The sequence below is a fragment of the Suillus bovinus genome, assembly GCF_016758785.1.
Source record: "Suillus bovinus strain UH-Sbo-P2 chromosome Unknown EDB93scaffold_7, whole genome shotgun sequence".
Classification (NCBI taxonomy): domain Eukaryota; kingdom Fungi; phylum Basidiomycota; class Agaricomycetes; order Boletales; family Suillaceae; genus Suillus; species Suillus bovinus.
The window spans coordinates 121,362-139,731 of record NW_024542063.1 but is presented as its reverse complement, the minus strand read 5'-3'; the positions used below and the strand labels follow the sequence as shown (position 1 = coordinate 139,731).

Genomic DNA, 18,370 nt, shown 5'->3' with positions numbered 1-18,370 from the left:
GTATCCTATTTTATTGCATTAATATGACACGATAGCGAACTTCGAAAGGACAAACCTATTTCCTTTTTGCCTTCATTTTCTTGTGTAAAGTCGTCTTTGCCTTTTCAAACCGTGACTTTTTCTTCAGTCGCGGCCCGTCTGCGTCTGCGTCCTCAAGATCTCCCTTCCATGTCGTTCGCGATCTCGATAGTGCATCAGCTTTCTTACCCCTTTTTCTCAGCTCTTCATATCCATCGCCAAGCACGCCCGTCTTCGTGCGCCCGACTGAGTGCAGCACGTCCGCGAACTCATCCTCAAGACCCCGGCCTCTCTTCCTGCCCTTTCCAGCACCCGTACCACCGAGTGCCAAATCCTCTTCATCTTTCCGTCGCCTGCGCGCGTCTTTCTTCTTCATAACTAATCGAGTGAAGTTTTCCTCCTCGAAGTCTTTTATACGTTGAATTTCGCGGGCGCGGTCGGACGCGAGGGAGGGCATTGAGCCAAGGCCAGATGTACCCTCGATGTGCGGACGCGAGGGGTCTTGATGAAGAAGGGTAGAAAGTGTCTTGGGAACGGGCTGTCGTTTAGAACGCTTGTCGGCTGCGGCTTCCGTGTAAGGCATGGGTGCGAGTTTGGGAGGGCGGTATATTCCATCGGGGTCTTCGAGATCTGAACGGTCATCTTGCTCCTCGTCGGAGTGCTGCTCGTTGTCGACGAGATTTTTGGGATTTGGACGAAAGGCGAGGGGATCTGAGAAGGCATATCAGCAAGGAGTTGTTATTACAGCGTAAAAAAACATACCTTCAGCCACATCTTTTCCAGAAGGGATTTCTTCAGCAACTCTGACCAGCTTCTCAATCTGGTATCGCATCCTGCTTTCCAGGACTTTTGTTTTTTCGAGCACCACGCGACTCTCTATCATAGAGTCGACTAGATCGCCAGCGCCAGAGCCCCGCACCTCTCGATCGACTGTACTGAAGGGGGACTTGACCGGCGTTCTGTCTGTCAACGAGTCTCCAGTTGCTCGGCGTGCAGAGAGCAGGACAAGTGATTGCAAGTACGACAGAAGCAGGTGGTTTTTGAGCGAAAGTAAAGATATTCCGTCTTTCATATCCATTTCGTCTGCAGAATCTAATCTAGAGTGATGTTAATAAGAGCTAGACTGTTACGAATGAAAAAAGTTACTTTTGTTTGAGGGATTGCATCGACTCTCGCACTGATGCCATACTACTAGTCATCTCATTGAGTATGCCGCAAACAATTTGCGAGTCCGCCATTTCGAGCAGGAAGGCGGAGATTGCTATTGCTGCATACAACACGGTCGTTAGACTAGGAGTCAGCTGAAGTCTGAAGAGCCGTACGAGGCACACTGGACAAAATCAACAAAAAAAGCTCGAAGTTGCGTCCAAAATCTCAAAATCGACCAAAATGACCCTAAAAAAACTTCTGATACAAACACATACAACGGACTTTTAAAAATGCCGGGAAATATCATACGAACCGTCACTGCGGGTATTTCACGTATTGCTCTCGATCCACAAATACCGGATAGTCAATACTACGCCGTTGTGACACAAATTTGGCCCATTTCTCGATAACGGGTTTCACGAGAAAAAGTAGCGTACATTGCGGCTCATAATCAATACAGTTTGGCACAGACCATACACAACATGTAAACTACAGTATAGGTACACAAAAACTGGTGCCGCGGCGCGCCACGCGTCACATGACTGTGGGGAAAAGTCAATATCGATCGATTGGCAAAGAGACGATGATGAAAGTTGATTTATTCAGTTAACGGTTTTCTAGGCCGCCGCTCTAGTTGGAGCGTAGTGCATGACATCTATTTTTTTCAGAGCCCAGTGCGTTTCATCTTTTGTGGAGACAACAAAGACCGTACAAATGGTTTTGGGACTTACCTGAGGTGATGGGAGTTTCATGAAAGGAACTTTGGGTTGGATAAACCTTTTTATATGAGGAAGCAATCAACAAACGGACAAGGCCGAATATTTGTAATGCATATCTCACTAGTGACAGCCTGCCTCGAGTCACCCGCAGCTGACTTCCATTATTGTTTTGATCTCCTCGCGTGCACGGCCTTGCTTCTGCAGGCGCCAGGCGCCTTTTTCTTCTTCCTGTACTACTATGAATTCGTATCCACCACCCGTACCACCAAAACGCTATGATCTCGTCCAGACATTCGATGCCATGGCACTCGCTGGCAAGTCAAACGAGAGCAAGCGCCTTCCTGATCCTCCCCCTGCCAACAGGAATCAGGCAAGTAGTTTTATAGGGGGTTTCAGTCCCGAAAAGTTGGCTGTGAACGCGCTACTTGACGCGACGAAGCGACAACCCATACACAGCGGACGATCCTTTCCGAACTGTAAGGGCGTGTTACCTCCACTACCCAACCCGCCTACCTTTGTGGTCGCCGTTCCATCTCCTCAGACGGGGAAACATTCGTTGACGATGCAACACGCGCTCAATACCATGGCAGTGCCAGTCATCGCTTCACCATCGCGTCCTCACTCGGATTCCATATTTCCCCCTGACATGGTCCATCCCTCTATCTCCGTGGGGATGCGCTCGCGTCCAGCCCTCGATATCACGCCTAAGTCTCGACCGCGTGCTGCTTCTGTACCCCTTTCCCCATCATCACCTTCGGCGATCAAGAACACCACACAATGTAGCAGTATGACAAAGCTTGGGAAGCAATGCTCCCGCCAAGTCAAGCTTCCCTCGACACTCTCTCATATCGACCCAACACCTGTCGTGTATTGTCATCAGCATCGCGATGCAATGTTTCATGCGCAAACCGGATTTTATGTCAGATGCAAAGGCATGCCAGATACATATGTAGAATTTAGTGGTAAGTACCATATCTATCTCGTCTGACACGCTCGTCAACACAGGGTAGATTATATACCAAAATACCTCCAACGCGATACCCAGTTGGCGCTTAGAGTTGAAATGGAGAAAGCTGCTTCCACTTCGGACGTCCCTGGCTATATCTACACGTACGAAATCCGAGGTTCGTCGATTTGAATTCCAAGCTTCTCTAGATACTTACACCGTCATCTTGTTTTTGGCGTTCATGTTAGACCCGAAACATCCTGGTGTGATTCAGCTCAAAGTCGGGCGCGCTGTAAATCTCACAAAACGACTGGATCAATGGGGAAAGCAATGCGGTTCGAAGGTACCAATCGTCCGGGGGTGGTGGCCAGGCACAGTGGAAGACGATAGTGACGATGACGGCACTAATGGGAGCCTGCTTACAGGAAACATCAAGGCGGGAGAGGCGGGGCCATTGTGCCACCGTGTGGAGAGGTTGGTACATATAGAGCTTGCGGACTTGGTGGTTCACACACCATACCTGGACCCCAAGTTTCCGAAAGTCGATAATTCAGATATCTCTCCATCTACCTCGGGGTCGCCGAAGAAGGCTACGATGAAGCCCTGTCTTGATTGTGAGCAACTGTCGTATTTATTATGCCAGCAATGTAAGATCTTTGATACTGGGTCCAGGTGGTGCTATACACAGGGAAATATTCGCATTTCCACGTCCTGAGAAGGGACGTTACAAGGGGCGAGAGTGGGAACTTCTCGTGAAACCCGTCATCGAGAAATGGGGTAAATTTGTATCGGAATACTATGCTTGAGCCATCACATGCAACACCATAGCCTTCGGAGGGAAACCTTATACCCCCTTGATTGATATCCACCGCACAAGCCCCAGAATGACACGCTTTCCATCCGAACTGGTGCCGGTAATTGCTTGACTGTTGAAGGACTTTTGTAATCCTGACAGTGCATATCTCATCTTTTTGTATTTTACTCGAAACACTGCCGCAACAGATACTTGTCATAACAGACTTATTCTAGACATACTGAGTACTATAGACGAATGAGGATAGTCGTTACTTATTTACTCGAGGTCAGTAAAGGTCCGCTCTGAATCCCTCTACGCATATCTTATATGCTTACTTAGTCGTTGCTCAGTGCAAATCTCGTCATGCTGAGGACTGATAGCAGGCGTCACGAGGATAAATTATGCGGGGGTGCTTCGTGCAGAGCTTGCACGATCTGATAGAGCGAACGCAGTTGTCTGCCCAGTGCTTAATCAACTTGAACACCTTCAAACTCATCGATGCTGCGGCACATCACCCAAGCTTGGTTACAATTCTCTTGCAAATTGCAACGTTGGCTCCGTCGCTTTGAGTAGTCTGCAAACTTCGATTGACTCACTCCCTACTTGGCTATGTCAAAACTTTTTAGGGTCATTTTAGCGCAAAAATATATATCTGACATTCAATTTACAAAAATGGCCTCCCGATTGTCGGAAAACCTCTCAATCAGCATTCCTACGGAGTACCCGCCAGCAGGTACCGTTCTACCTTGTACATTTGTTATAGTTTCAAGCACCGGCGGTTGCACATCACGGGCTGTTTACTTGTATTGCTCAAATGGGCAACTTGAACAACAACTCATCAAAGTGACAATTCAGTTCAGAATTGGTCAGTATCGGGTGTTCCGATATATATTTGACATGTGCTACACTTACAGCAGGTGATGCCGGCGTCCTCGAGGCCTTGAGGCCTCACTTACGACCTGGATGATGGATTTAGAAGAACAATAATCAAGTCGTGACTCATCGTAGCTACTGGGCTTTTCCGAGCCGCATCAGAGTCAGCCTGGAGCTCACCTCTACGAATATTCTTCATTCTCATGAAAGTTCACAACGCGTTCTTTGCGCGGCGCTGATGCGCTAGTTTGGGCACTGTCTGGAGGCACCAGGAGGCACCCAGAGCTGTCAGCCTGACTCCTGTCGGACCTTGATCTGGCGCAGCCGCGGGGAGGACTTATTCCGTGATGATTGTAGCGGAGGTCGGCATTCCCCTTGTGTCGGCATTGTACAGATATAGCTCTAGGTCTGAGTCTCGTTTACATGACAATTTGTTAAACTTTTAGATGACCTACCATTTTGGACGTTTAGAAAGTGTCTGCCCCATGTTCAAGTTGGCCCCATACTTTACAACTATGTTCTTGCGCTCAGTGACACGACTTGTGAGTCAGAACATCGACATTGCTCACTCCCCTCCCCTGCACATTCCTGGAAATGAAATCAGTAGATCAGCCGAAATACAGGATCATGGATATGGGCAGTGCTGTCCATCTATCAGAAGTCCGGATAGCATGAGAAATTAGTCCGAAAGGTGCCTTTTGTTTGTTAGCCCAGTGTTGCCATTTTCTGTCCGCCCTGCTCTATAGACGCGGTGTTGGCATGGGATTGGACGAGCATGATGTTATCATCGTCAAGATATCTGATGGCCTTTCTAGTCCCAATATCTATTTAGACGCGCGAAGGTATTCTTCCAGGTATTTATTTCTTATGGATGACACTGTGTGGTTACACCACGCTTCTCATTCTTATTCTCGCCCCACCATCCTGTCATGGCTACAAGCGGCTACCAGGGACACTGCAGGACAAGTTCTCAGGAGGGTAATGATCGCGATGATGCGGTCATTATGCCGAAGACCGCTAGTGTAACTCCATTGGCAGCCAACATTCCTTTGACGCCGCCCCGCAGTAAGCGAGTCTCTGGGCTGGTAACGCCTCCCGCGACCCCAGACTCTCGGTCACGACCCAACTCCTCTGGGGTTTGTTTCGCCTCTCCACCTCGTACCCCTGTACGATATCCCGACCTCCTAAAGAATACGGAGCCGCTAGCCATCTCAAGAAACCTATCGGAATGGTCTAGCGACCAGTTAATTACTAAATCTTTTCCGCCTCTGGCAGGGCTATTGACGCCCGATAACACACCTCCGCGTCTTAGTAAATCACGATTCGTACCTACCAATCAGAAGGAAGAGACGAAAGACAAATCGAAGCCGAGCCTTTCTGTCGAAATCACATCGACGGTGTTGGAGATCCCGGAAATGTGAGCATTATTTCTCGACCTTCAGAACTTCCAGATCTCAAGTTTCACGACAAGTTCTAAACATCATGCGGAAATCATTCAGAACACCAGAGATTCGGGGCCAATTACGACACGATGCAATGTCATCAAATCGGTCAAAGACCCTGATCCTTATCGCACCTCCCATATTGACCAGGATACGCGCCCTCCTTCTTCTTATGCATCCGCGAGTGTGAGGAGTCCACAGCTCCGTCAATCCCGTGATATTGCTGCGAAATCAACGACAGACGTAAATTCGCTATGCCATGGACTCACACTGCGTGGCATGTTCAATGCCGACGTTCAGTCAAACCTCCGGCTCGATACTGCTATCAGCATGTGTCTCAGAGTACTAATACCCCTACCGCACCCTCCTCACCTGAAGCCAGTGACAAATGTGAATCCCGCATTGCCATGGGACTCACACTGCGCGGTGCATTCAATGCCGACGTTCAGTCAAACCTCCGGCTCGATACTGCTATCAGCATGTGTCCCAAAGTACTAATACCCCTACCGCACCCTCCTCAGCCGAAGCCAGTGACAAATGTGAATTCGCTATGCCATGGACTCACACTGCGTGGCATTCAATGCCGACGTTCAGTCAAACCTCCGGCTCGATACTGCTATCAGCATGCGTCCCAAAGTACTAATACCCCTACCGCACCCTCACTGAAGCCAGTGACAAATGCGAACCCGCATTGCTGTGGGCTTACACTGCGTGGTGTTCAATGCCGACGTTCAGTCAAACCTCCGGCTCGATACTGCTATCAGCATGGATCTCAAAGTACTCAAACCCCCACCACACCCATCATAGCTAGCGTCCAAATAACAGTGCAATGCAATGCCAAATCCAAGTCCCGCCGATGTCAACAACGGGTCTCGATTACCCCCGGTCAACTCACAAATGATTCTTCCCAACCAATCTATTGTCGTCACCATATTCCAAGTTCAGTAGGGATTGTGACATATGTTGATAAAGAGAAGTTCAAAGTGCAGCCAGTCGCCGGTCAAGAAGAGATTTCTGTTCACTTTCGTGGTAAGATGATTATTTCCGATTTCGTTGGACCTTTTTAAACGTTCAATAGACTATATTCCTGAATATCTGCAACGTGATAGTCAGCAGAAGCTTCGAAATGCCATCACAGGAAATATATCGGAAAGGTTGAAGATACCAGGCTATGTATATGCGTTGAACGTGTTCGGTAGGTTCTACTTGACCTATCATTAAATGTTGGCCTGCAAGCTGAGCGAGCCCTTAACAAGATCCGGAGAATGAGGAAAAGCTCTCGTTGAAGATTGGGTACAGCAAAGATGTCAAGAAACGCCACGCACAATGGAAGAATAAATGTCGTTCCTCCATAAAAGATGTTCGCGGGTGGTGGCCTCAGACCATAGTCGAAGCTAAAGATGATGACGAGATGGAGATACGGAAGCTCATTCAAGATAATCGCCAGGGCCACAAGGGTCCGATGGCTGAACAGCTCGAACGGTTGGTGCATATTGAGCTCGAGGATCTAGTAACACATACTCCGTATCTGCATCCCAATTTTCCTGATGTCCACTATTCGGACATCCCACGTCAGTCAAAGGTTGTTTCTAAACCCTGCCGTGACTGTAGTAAGTTAGACCCGACGAATAGTTGCAGGGCAGGTGCTAACACTCGTCAATTCACAGATGGGACTAAACACAAGGAAGTATTTTCATTCACGCGCGTCACGGAAGGTGAATTCTTTGAGAGGGAATGGGAAGATATCGTCAAACCTGTGATACGGAAGTGGGGATTATTCCTCAAGACATATTTTGCTCAAGGTAGTGCATGAGTTTTGCGAATGGCTCTCTCGGACGTCAAGGATTCCTCTAGCCGGCGGAACTGTGGACACTATTTATGATGCAACTCTTTCCTACTTCAAGTTTATCATACGTCGCGGATATTTATTGGACTCACGATCTGATGTTGTATACTGGCCTGTATCTTTGTATGCCGACTTGTCGTAGCGTATACCCAATTGGCAATGTCAAGCACCTGCGATGTTATTACATAATTAGGTCCCAAGTACTTGCGTTGTCTAGCACCGTTGGTCTGCACTCGCCTCAAGAACATCAGCAAGTGCCCACAAGAAACCATTGCGCAATCCCGCAGGACTGTGATGGAACATGGAGTGAGGGACTCGATGAGGCAAACAGGCAGTTACAGTAGAAGAAGAGGATAGCAAGCGGTGAGATCTCACACTCATACACTCTGCGGTACTAATACCATCTATTGTAGATGTTCAAACGTTGGCGTTGTTCGTCGCGCCTGGGTCCTCGACTAAATGTCTACCCGCGGCGTACTTGGCAATTAAAATACTGCAACGCGATCGGTCGCATGGCAATGGTTTGGCATTGTCCACCTCCATAATATAACGGGAATTTCAAAATCATCTTCCACATTTGCTTGTTCTCTTTTGTTTTTTTTTGTGGATCTTGACTTGGCACAAATGCCTCACACATAAAAGACTTTCAGCTGTCCGTGTTGTTATTTTCCGTCTTAGCTTTCCCTTCTGACCCTCGTCGCTGTGCGTCTTCAACTTTGGGGCTTGATGCTCAATTTCTAATTTCTGATACTTCAAAACATTCAAACCTGACCAACCACGATGTTCTCGAGCTTATTCTTGGTCTTTGGTGTGCTGGCGCTGGCGCAGGCGGTCCAGTTTAACGTTACTGTTGGTGGAGGACCATTAAGATATGATCCACAGTTTGTTGTACGTCTCTGCAATCAATTTCGCAGTATTCATTGCTCATTAATGTGAAGAATGCAAACCCTGGAGATACAATCATCTTTACTTTTAAACAATCCAACCATACGGCTTCCCAATCTACTTTTGCCCAGCCATGTGTGAAGGCGTCCAATGGATTTGACTCTGGCTAGTGAAGCACAAACACGCCGTTGTATAAATTTAGACTAACACATCGGCGTACGTAGCATGCCAGTATCATCCAGTAATACGGATGGTCCGTTCCCTGCAGCACAATATACGGTGCAGGACATGAACCCAGTCTGGGTGTACTGCAAACAAGCCAATCACTGTCAGCAGGGCATGGTCTTTGCCATCAACCCAGGTACCCAGTTTGCTGCATTCCAAGCAGCCGCCATGGGCAATACCACTGTTTCTTCACCCTCGTCTGTCTCGACGACTGCAACCGCGACTACTCCCACCGGAATTGTCACTGCTACTGCAACCATCACTGGAGGGGGTTACACTGTGACTACAACTTACGGCTCGTTCCCTGGCAGCTCGGCACCAACGAGCGTAACAAGCACGGATCATAAGGTTGTTGTTGGCGGCTCGACCCTGACGTATACTCCATCGAATATTACTGCACAGATTGGAGATACAGTAACCTTCCAATTCATGCAAAAAAATCACACCGCAACGCAGAGTACGTTTGCGGATCCGTGCCGCGCGCTTACTCTCACATCTACGAGTGGACAAGTTGGGTTTGATTCTGGATTGTAAGTGTTTTTGCTGATTGAGCTATGTGTGAGACTGACAGCGCTGTTAGCATGGCCGTTGCATCTGATGCGACAACATTCCCCACGTATACGGTCAAAATCAATAATGTAAGGAACTTGACATATATGGCTTTCTGTACTGACATCGAGTGCCTTAGACTGCACCAATCTGGGTATATTGTAAACAATCTGGACACTGTGGGCAAGGCATGGTGTTCTCTGTGAACGCGGTCGAGTCTGGACCCAACAACTATGCTGCATTCAAGGCGCAAGCGATCCGGCTCAACGGGACCTCATCCTCGACCACGACCACGAGTACGGGAGTACAAGCTACACAAACGAAATCGGGTGGTGTGGCGAAGATGAATGATCGTGGGACCAGGGTCTTGGCAATTGGCCTTGTTAGTGTGGTGGCTGGTATGTTCCTGGCGTGAGGCCGTCATTATGAGATGTGTCTTGTCACAATTCTTTCAATTTTGGGGTGTTGTTTGGGCTGTTCGTTCCTTCTTTGCATACAGCACTATGTAGCCCCGCTGATGAAGTGTAATATGTATGTTGTACTATTCAGTGTAATCCATGAGTCTCCGATTATGTAATGAGGCTAAATTGAAGTTGTGTGAGGCGCCAGCGGTTGTTGCAGAGGACGCCGGTGCGAGGGCGCTCACGCTGTACAACCAGTGCCCTGACGGGCTCACGACTCTGATTTTGGTCGTTGTCATTCCGACGGGTGTCCCAGGTATCCTTGTGTACCATCCTCACCTTTCACGTTGAACACACAACGTGTTAACCTCACTACAAGTTACTTTGCAGACATTTTGTATATCCAATTGCTCAGCTGAGCTATGGATTCACCGCCTAATGTCCCGTATCAGGCTTACAAAGTACGTTGATATTCTGAAATTCTCACTTATTCTCATTCAAATGAATGTAACAGTCGAAACGACATTCCCGAGCAGTCTCATCTATTCATCTGGTTCCCAATGTCTCTCCACCGCCTGTGTCCCGACCATCGAGTATGACATCTATTCCACCTTCTGTCCCAGCTTCCACATTCACTCGTCCACACGAATACTACGAGTCTGAGAAGATCCTGGCAGTCTCCGCAGAGTATCCAAGTGTCTTTACAGTCGTAACGGACAAGACACAAGCACCCGGCGTCGATATCATACATTCTAGGGACCTTCCTTCCTCACCGACTACTAATGGCTCTTCAACTAGTACCGAGTTACCTTCCCCAACAAGCATTGATCTTGCGTTGCCAGATACTGTTCTCGAGCCCGCACCCAATGAGGAGCCAGTTCTACGTACAAACGGGAAAGACAAAGAGATCGAATTACCAATTTCACCCCCTGCATCCTCCGTAACAAAGCTGCCACCTACTTCTCCGAAACCATCCAAGTTCAGGCGCCTCCGTCCTCTCGTTGCGAAATCACCACTCGCTTCGCCTCTCCGCCCACCCGTCACTCACTCCCCTGCACCATCGACGTCCAGCCGCCAACTCGATGCACTGCATTCACCCGTGATGCACAGCCGTGTCACCTCTGTTACATCAGTGATATCAGACAGTGGTAAACTACCTCCGCCAGTCTTACTTCCAAGAGCAAGCGCGCCTTTTGCTCAAAACATCATCAGTCCACCCTCGCGCTCGTCTTCGATAGTTGCACCTCTGCCACCGTCGAAACTCTATTCGCCGACACCAACACCAGCACATCTACCGCCAGCTTCCTCATCAGCCCCTGTATCAGCAACAACTTCAACTTCGGGTTCTCCTGCAGCGTCAACTCCGTCTCTCCCCTCCACTTCATCCGCACCTGCATCTTCCTCTGCACAAACACGTGCATCCACCCCTGCGCGGTCTGCGGCACCCTACCGTCCAGGCTTTCAACCCAAGGGTGTGTATCGGCCTCGCACGGATGAGTTTGCTGAATACCGGAAGAAACGCGTTGACGAAGGGCGGATAGAACAGACAAAGCTAGAGCGTAGGCTCGAAAAGCTTATCGCTCTGCATTTTCCTGTGGAGAATTCTGTTGAGAAGGCCGCGGGTGCGAGGAAAGATGAGGTCAGTGTTAATGGAAGGGGGATGGAAAAGAGGAGGGCCTCGTCATTTTTTAATCTCGACATTAAGAATATGGATGCGGGTGAATTGTGGAAAGGGGTATTGCAAAGCCAGATGATACAGGGCTCCAATGGTGACATTCGAGGTATATATCACATCGCTCATTTCGTTGAATTGAGTATTGACCAAAACTATTTTTTTTTCTAGCCGCAGAGCAGCGGATAACACCTTGGCAGGATGATGCTGCCGTATCTAAATGTCCTTTATGCGTGTACGTCTTCCTTTCTATATTATCTCCAAAACCACCACCGGTAGAACATAAGAATCTCACTTACATTCATCCAGCGCGTCCTTTCACCCACTTACGAACCGTAAACACCATTGCCGCCTCTGCGGTACCATCATTTGCAGTCTTCCTCCTAAGCTCCCGCAGCGCCAGAGCCCCTGTTCAGTGCTTTTTGTCGTCGATGCCAAGACGCGGCGAATTGAGGAGGTTGGGGAGGGCGTCGATTATGGTGTGCGTCGTGCAGGTGCCGGCGAGGAGGAGAAATTTCTCCGCGGCGTCAGGATATGCCGTAGCTGCAGACCTGTACTCACGCGACAGCAGTATTGGCAGGAGATGGCTAGCGTGCCGCCGTTTGTGAGGTTCTATGATGTAAGTTGGTTGCTGGAGCTATCGAGCTTGCGTGATACTGATTTGGAAATAGGCATTCGTTAGTCTCGAGAAAGAGATCGAAGATGCAATTCCGCAGTTTCAGGACCTACTTCTTACACTGAAGTACGTATTGACTATGATAGGCTTTAATTCTGCATAGATTAATAATAACCCCTTTGCATCTAGCAATGACGACCAGCCAACTAAAGAAGCGTCCGCAGCACGGAAGCGCCTCCTCGATGCCTTCGCTCAATACGACGCCTTGGCCAAACGGATACGTGCCATTCCTTGCAATACAGGGTCTTCCCAACACCACGTGCATCTCGCAGTCCTCAGCAGGGCGAATCTATTTTTGCAGAAGCACATGTTCCCATTGCAGGTACGTGAAGCACGTTTCATTTGATACTCTTAACTGACTAGCACTGCGCAGTCCCTGCCCAAGCCTAAAAAGCGTGATTCAACATCGTCACCTGTTCCTTTCGAGACACCGCTTGTGGATCCCGATTCAGATCTCGCCCATACGCTACAACCGCTTCTAGAACAAGAGGCTCTCCTCGAATCCTTTGTCGGCGAGGCGATGGCTCATCGCAAGTTCGAAGATGCAAAGACACTCAAGGCGAACCTCGCCGAAATCAGAGCTGAAATCGATCGTATGCTAGGTGATGCTGTGCGGTGAGATAGAGAAACGCCTGGGGTGATTATAGTTGACGACTCATTCATAACACGCAAACACGATACTATTTTATGAATCTACCATTACATCCGCATCCTCATTTATCGCTCTGATAGATCTTATACTTTGGGGACTCTCTTATTTCACATACACATCACCTTCATGTAGGATCCAGCATAATATAGGCATGGAATTTTGAAAGCAAGAGACGATACTAGTCGAATATGTAATATGAGATATTGGTATGATGATGCTACAATAACTGGAGGTATGCGTCATGCGTCGTGAGGATGAGTCGTAGACATAACAATTAATCAAAGCCATGAGGGATTCAGCCTTCGTCACTGGTGTCCCGCATACGGGGTATATTGAAGGACTGTGTTGGCAGAGCGCTCCGAGGGGCTGTAATATGACCAAATAGCTTCAATGCCTTCGGCTGCGTGGAACTGCGGCTTCTGGATAAATTTGCACCTAGCAGCCCATCCTCGGCGATCAATCTGACTGCGGATGGCGCCAAGATAGCAGTCATGGGAGAATATGGTCGTGGTGTCGATGGTGAAAATGATGAGACATGCAGGAGCATTACAAACTCCTGCGTGGCATTTGTCAACGCCAACATCTTGCCTAAAAGCTCAGAGAATACAGCGTGGGATGTGCCGTGCGTTTTGACCAGATTTGACAATTTGACCACAATCTGTGGAAAATTTCAAGTAGATTAGCATCACAGATCATCCCAAGAAGACTGAAAAGACAGGTGGATCACCACAGGAATGGGACCAAGGCAAAGCAATCAGAGGGATCATCACCTTGACGAACACGTGTGCATCCTCACGGAGGCCTTTTCTGTCAGCGCCTGGGTCTCCGCACCGCATTGCGTTTATATTAGTACGTAGGCGCTCCGTAGTGGATTTAGCCTTAAGCAGTGTGTTGCGGAATTCTTCAGCTCCTTCAGATAAGCTGTCCACGATCTCTTTCAGCATCTCCCATACTGCGGGTGCTGCCTCTACTGCTACTTCCATTGCGTCGAGGGCATCTTTGTCGACGAGCGTCCGTGAAGGAGGTATATCAAGTGTCGGGCGTCGGGCAGGTACAGGAGGCGATGAAGGCGCAGCTGATGGCGTCAATGATGTTTGGGAGGCTTGCCGGGAGTGCTGGCCAGACAATGACGTCCAAGACATGCTAGAATTGACCAAGGAGGGAGTCAGGCTCGATGTCGATGCTGAAAGCGGTAGCGCCGGATGACGCTGTCCTGCTCGAAGCGTCGTCGTCGGGTAGTTTACCACTGCGCCAAATGGGACTGTCAGGTCATATGATGGCAGTGATTTACCAATCTCCACGTCTTTTGAGCTGAACGACCCAGCATGGCGCCGCGTAGTTCTTGCCCTACCAAGGGATTGCGTGGGCCGTGATCTGGCGATTGGAACACCATGCAATGGCGCATTGAACGGGGAGTATGACGGTGGTGCTGAAGATGGAAGCTCTGGACTGGAATTCGGGACTGGTTGGGGCTTCACCAGATGACGCCGGCGATCCGAAAGGTGAGGTTTGATAGCTTCAATGTGTGGAACCATTGACTGCCACGCAGTCGATATCTCGGCCATGGCACCGTAAAAGATAAGTACTAATGACCGCATGTATCGGTCATCATCTTTAGATGCGAGGATGTTCAACTGCAGTGACATCATCGCAATAGCTTTGCCAAACATAGCCGCGGTATCTCTACTACTCTCCACAAGCGCTCGGCAGAGTGAAGGAGGCGGCGTCGCTTTCTTGCAAATTGCATCAAAGCGATCGAGAGCACCGTTCAACTGCATCATATAAGTATACGCAGGGTCGGTGACCTTCTTCAGCACAGAGGAGAGTTGTCGGTCGTTGGTGTAAGTGATATAGTGTGAAAGTGCCTGATGCACCTGTGAAACAGCGAAGAACAGCGACCGTGCACATTCTACAAGGGAGCGTAGGGAAGATGAGAGATTGTTAATCATGGATGTGGCAGGAAGCGCTGAGAGGCGCTTGAAGTATGCATGGCGTTCGACTTCGGGAACCGGCCGAGGAACGTCACCAGAAGTTGGAGATGCAGATGTAGGAGGTGTCTGAGTGTATGCCTTTCTGCCCTGGAAATGCGAGGACCCGTCAGAAGATGATGAAGAGTCTTGATGGTGTGAGAGAGGCGAGGGCATGGAAAAGTCGTCCTGCGACAGTAGATCAGGTGCAAAGACTCCTTTGCTTGTCTCCCTGATAACCTGCTTGTTGACATCATCACTCACATTGGCTGCGCGGAGATCGGGCAGACTCTTCTTTCCGAAGAGTGCTGGACAGCGATCACGAGCTGAATCAGTAAATGAGGCATTACGACCATGGTGTGGACCCTCTGGCACGGCTGTACTATCATCATCTGTAGAAGACACAGACTCTGCAGGAGTAGGCAGGTAGCTCCCGATAGTCATTGAGCGAGGTGGCACTTTGAACGGAGGAAGCGTCCCAAGACGTAGTGGTGGCGGGCGGTCGAAACGCGGAGGTATCGACTTTGTAGGTCCTGGAAGGAAAGGAAAGTTGGCGTCGATAGAGAAGGAACGAGCATGGGGCGTGACACCTGGGTCCGAATCCTCCTGTACATGAGACCAGGATTGTATTTGGTCTTCGCTGTAGGTACGTCAGTTGGCATTCGGGTATGATAGAATTGATCCCTACATAGAATTGTCCAAAGCAGCATTCGCACTCGCGAGCGAGTCAATGCTAGGCTGTTTCACGTCCAAGCGAGGCCGAGAGTTATTTCTCATCCACTTCTGCATGAATGCTATCCACTCCTTTCCCCCATCTGGTGTTTCCATGACATACTTCGGCGGCCACTCTATGGGATTGTGGTCTACCTTCAAGACGTCCAGTTCACGAAAATCCGTAAAGTACCCCGGGATGCGAGTTATTTTGTTGCGTGACAGGCAGAAAACCTGACAAGAAAATGTTTGGCACTACGAGGATGTATAGGACCACGAAACGTACCCTTAGGTTGATCAGGGAGCCTGATTGGCCCGGTAGTCTTTTAATTTTATTTCGACTGATATCCAGAATCTCTAAGGATGGCATAACTGTTAACTATGTCACGTTCAGCGACCGTCCAACGCGTGAACTGCGAGACTGCTCACCACATCGGGGAAAGAGGTAAAACTATTGTTCTGCAAATTCAAATATCTCAAACGAGATAGCAGGGCAAATGCAGTAGGGAGTGTAGCAAGACGATTATGCCCCAATGCAATCCTAAAGTAGTTTGTAATGTGAGGTTGCGGCAACAACGCGTCTCAGCAACGTACCTGAATACTGAACTCTCGTCATCGAGGGAGCCGTTTCTGCCCATGGTTGCCAGGTGTTTTGCGCCATCCTCGCCGACGTCTGTCAGGTTCTTGTGTGTGAGATCAAGGGTAGCGCCATTATCGGATGACTGTCGAAGTGCTTCCGCGATGTGTTCTTCTGTCAGTGAAGCAGAGAGCAAAGGAGATAAAGCACCATGTCTGCTAGTACCCAGGAATGGAGACGTGCGCCCAGCAGCACGGTCAACGCCCGAGACTGACATGTAGAGGATAAAGCAGGAGGATCAGGGTCGACGGTCAGCTGGGCCTTCTAGGGCGTCGAACAAATAATAATATTGTTCTCAACAATGATTATTCTGAACCAGGCAGTTGTCGGTACCATCCGGTCCAATAAATGCTGTACATACACTCACGCGGTCTATCCGACGCTTCCACATGTACAGTGGACAAGTCACAGCAGATCTCATTTTCCGACTTTCGCATTGCTCGTAATGGTCACCATCAACATATAAATGTACACAACGCCATCTTAAAACCACAACTAAAACCACATCGAAACCGAAAAACTCGTCTCTTCACTTCGCATCGCATGCCACCATCCAGGAGGAAAAAATAGTACATCACCGGGGGCCAAGGTCACGCACATAGCTTTCTGCGGTACCTCTTTCCAGAAATCAGGGAAAGCATCTCGCGAGGCTTGCTCTGCCTCCGCGGAATCAGGAAATACATCTACCCGAGATGTATTGCACATCGATGGCTCCGTAACGTTGGCCGCCGGATTGCGAGATTTATCAGCAGCGTCAGAAGTCGATGTATCAAATGGATGCATCAGATGGCTAACATCAGGGGGTGCGAGCCATACGGTCTTGCAACCGACCACTTGAGCTAGCGCGAGAAAATTTAATATACAAGTAAGATAGCGTGCAAAGAGATCGTTCACCATAGCAATTAAAGAAGGGGTCCTATCAGATGATATTAGTAGACTTGTGCATCGGCCATGCATATAGTCTTGAAGGGACTCACAGTATGGGCTGGGGAAATGGTACCCCTTGGACCGAGCCATGCATTGATGACCAACCCATCCGTATTTCCCGGAGGTTTGTAGGCAGGATAACAAGATGGGGGATCAGGGCATGCATAAACGTATTCGGGAATACCAATATCCCCTTCAAGTGCCGGGAATTGCATCAAAAGGTTATGTTGTGCAAGATATAACACCTCACTCTGGGGTTGAGCTGGGTGGCCAGGAAAGTCGAGAGACTGCAAAAAAGAGTCCCAGCTCATCAGCCTTTGGGTCCATTCTTCAGTCCTGTAGTCTTTCCCAACTTCGACAGGCACAAGACGACCAGGGCCAGCCACGGAACGGAGATAGTCAATAGATGCCCACGAACTTAGGGCCTTCCAACCCTGTACGTAACCATGACGTCGGAGTACAAATGGTTTTTGTGACCACCCCCTCCCAAAGGCATTTGGTGGGGCGTTAACGCAAGGAACAGAAAGGGAAAAGGCGCCGGTGTGGTACATTTGTATTAGAGGTTGTGTGTGACCAGAAAAGGCGTTGAGCGGTGTCAGCGTTAGATACTTCTCTTGAATATCTTTGATGAGTTGATGGATAGTATCCAATCTGCCAGGAGCGCCTGCTACAATGATAGCACGATCCAACACAGCAACAGCTTCTGTAGCTGCTGTATCATCATGTGCCAAATCAGAAACCTGATATATGGCACAGAAGAGGCAGGCGTCTGTGTATAGCCTTCGCCAGCAAAGGGTCTCGGATGGCGGTAAGCGGATTATTTCTTGATACGCCCTATGGATAAAAGATTTCATTGATGTCCGCGAGTCGACGTTGTCATGCAATGAACGAGCCGCTGCATAAAACTTGAAGAAAGCCGAGCCGCAGCGCCGTAAGTCTAGTGATCGGGACCAGGAAAATTGGTAATTTTCGACTTCTTTTCGAAGAATGAAGCTTACCAACTGTGCACGGGTGACTTTCGTCACTCAACTCTGCAAGGAGTTGATCCAAAAGTGCAAGACTCATGAGTTGGCCGAGCCTGATAACCTGCAAACAAAATCAAGAGACAAAGTCTTATGGGCGTCTGGCAGCGGCTACATGAGCGTTTTGCTCTGCGGACTTGAACACTCCACGTGTGAAAGGCATCGAAGTGTCACAAACACGCGAACATGTACGTGACAGAAACCATTTTCCGTCACGCGTGGCTGAAGATAAAAAGGACAACGGGGAAGGAGCGGCC

The 18,370-nt window shown here is 49.0% G+C and overlaps 7 protein-coding genes across 7 annotated transcripts; 4 read left to right on the top strand and 3 right to left on the bottom strand.

Moving 5' to 3' along the window:
• Positions 1 to 55: 55 nt before the first annotated feature.
• Positions 56 to 1,256, bottom strand: EDB93DRAFT_1078282 (uncharacterized protein; the record flags this gene model as incomplete). Its single annotated transcript, XM_041445365.1, has 3 exons — positions 56 to 729; positions 781 to 1,115; positions 1,165 to 1,256. 3 exons carry the CDS (start codon positions 1,254 to 1,256, stop codon positions 56 to 58), a joined length of 1,101 nt encoding a protein of 366 aa, XP_041311352.1.
• A 1,213-nt stretch (positions 1,257 to 2,469) lies between these two features.
• EDB93DRAFT_1078287 (uncharacterized protein) lies at positions 2,470 to 3,638 on the top strand (the record flags this gene model as incomplete). Its single annotated transcript, XM_041445367.1, has 4 exons — positions 2,470 to 2,848; positions 2,897 to 3,010; positions 3,081 to 3,446; positions 3,505 to 3,638. 4 exons carry the CDS (start codon positions 2,470 to 2,472, stop codon positions 3,636 to 3,638), a joined length of 993 nt encoding a protein of 330 aa, XP_041311351.1.
• A 1,792-nt stretch (positions 3,639 to 5,430) lies between these two features.
• On the top strand, positions 5,431 to 7,804 carry EDB93DRAFT_1304018 (uncharacterized protein; the record flags this gene model as incomplete). Its single annotated transcript, XM_041454724.1, has 6 exons — positions 5,431 to 5,918; positions 5,973 to 6,275; positions 6,326 to 6,972; positions 7,022 to 7,138; positions 7,200 to 7,553; positions 7,611 to 7,804. The coding sequence occupies 6 exons, from the start codon at positions 5,431 to 5,433 to the stop codon at positions 7,754 to 7,756; spliced, it is 2,055 nt and encodes a 684-aa protein (XP_041311350.1). The 3' UTR covers positions 7,757 to 7,804.
• A 765-nt stretch (positions 7,805 to 8,569) lies between these two features.
• EDB93DRAFT_1078743 (uncharacterized protein) lies at positions 8,570 to 9,863 on the top strand (the record flags this gene model as incomplete). The annotated part of the gene is made up of 5 exons (XM_041445404.1): positions 8,570 to 8,677; positions 8,728 to 8,843; positions 8,899 to 9,429; positions 9,480 to 9,537; positions 9,588 to 9,863. The coding sequence occupies 5 exons, from the start codon at positions 8,570 to 8,572 to the stop codon at positions 9,861 to 9,863; spliced, it is 1,089 nt and encodes a 362-aa protein (XP_041311349.1).
• A 1,088-nt stretch (positions 9,864 to 10,951) lies between these two features.
• On the top strand, positions 10,952 to 12,816 carry EDB93DRAFT_1078273 (FYVE zinc finger-domain-containing protein; the record flags this gene model as incomplete). The annotated part of the gene is made up of 6 exons (XM_041445364.1): positions 10,952 to 11,630; positions 11,693 to 11,756; positions 11,831 to 12,140; positions 12,193 to 12,263; positions 12,327 to 12,519; positions 12,571 to 12,816. The coding sequence occupies 6 exons, from the start codon at positions 10,952 to 10,954 to the stop codon at positions 12,814 to 12,816; spliced, it is 1,563 nt and encodes a 520-aa protein (XP_041311348.1).
• A 328-nt stretch (positions 12,817 to 13,144) lies between these two features.
• EDB93DRAFT_1246686 (RAM signaling pathway protein-domain-containing protein) lies at positions 13,145 to 16,381 on the bottom strand (the record flags this gene model as incomplete). The annotated part of the gene is made up of 6 exons (XM_041452484.1): positions 13,145 to 13,507; positions 13,566 to 15,456; positions 15,505 to 15,761; positions 15,814 to 15,906; positions 15,957 to 16,068; positions 16,122 to 16,381. The coding sequence occupies 6 exons, from the start codon at positions 16,379 to 16,381 to the stop codon at positions 13,145 to 13,147; spliced, it is 2,976 nt and encodes a 991-aa protein (XP_041311347.1).
• A 93-nt stretch (positions 16,382 to 16,474) lies between these two features.
• EDB93DRAFT_1123655 (uncharacterized protein) lies at positions 16,475 to 18,352 on the bottom strand. Its single transcript, XM_041448652.1, has 4 exons — positions 18,090 to 18,352; positions 17,142 to 18,028; positions 17,059 to 17,080; positions 16,475 to 17,003 (listed from the first exon to the last, which is right to left on the bottom strand). The coding sequence occupies exons 1-4, from the start codon at positions 18,154 to 18,156 to the stop codon at positions 16,660 to 16,662; spliced, it is 1,320 nt and encodes a 439-aa protein (XP_041311346.1). The 5' UTR covers positions 18,157 to 18,352; the 3' UTR covers positions 16,475 to 16,659.
• Positions 18,353 to 18,370: the final 18 nt, after the last annotated feature.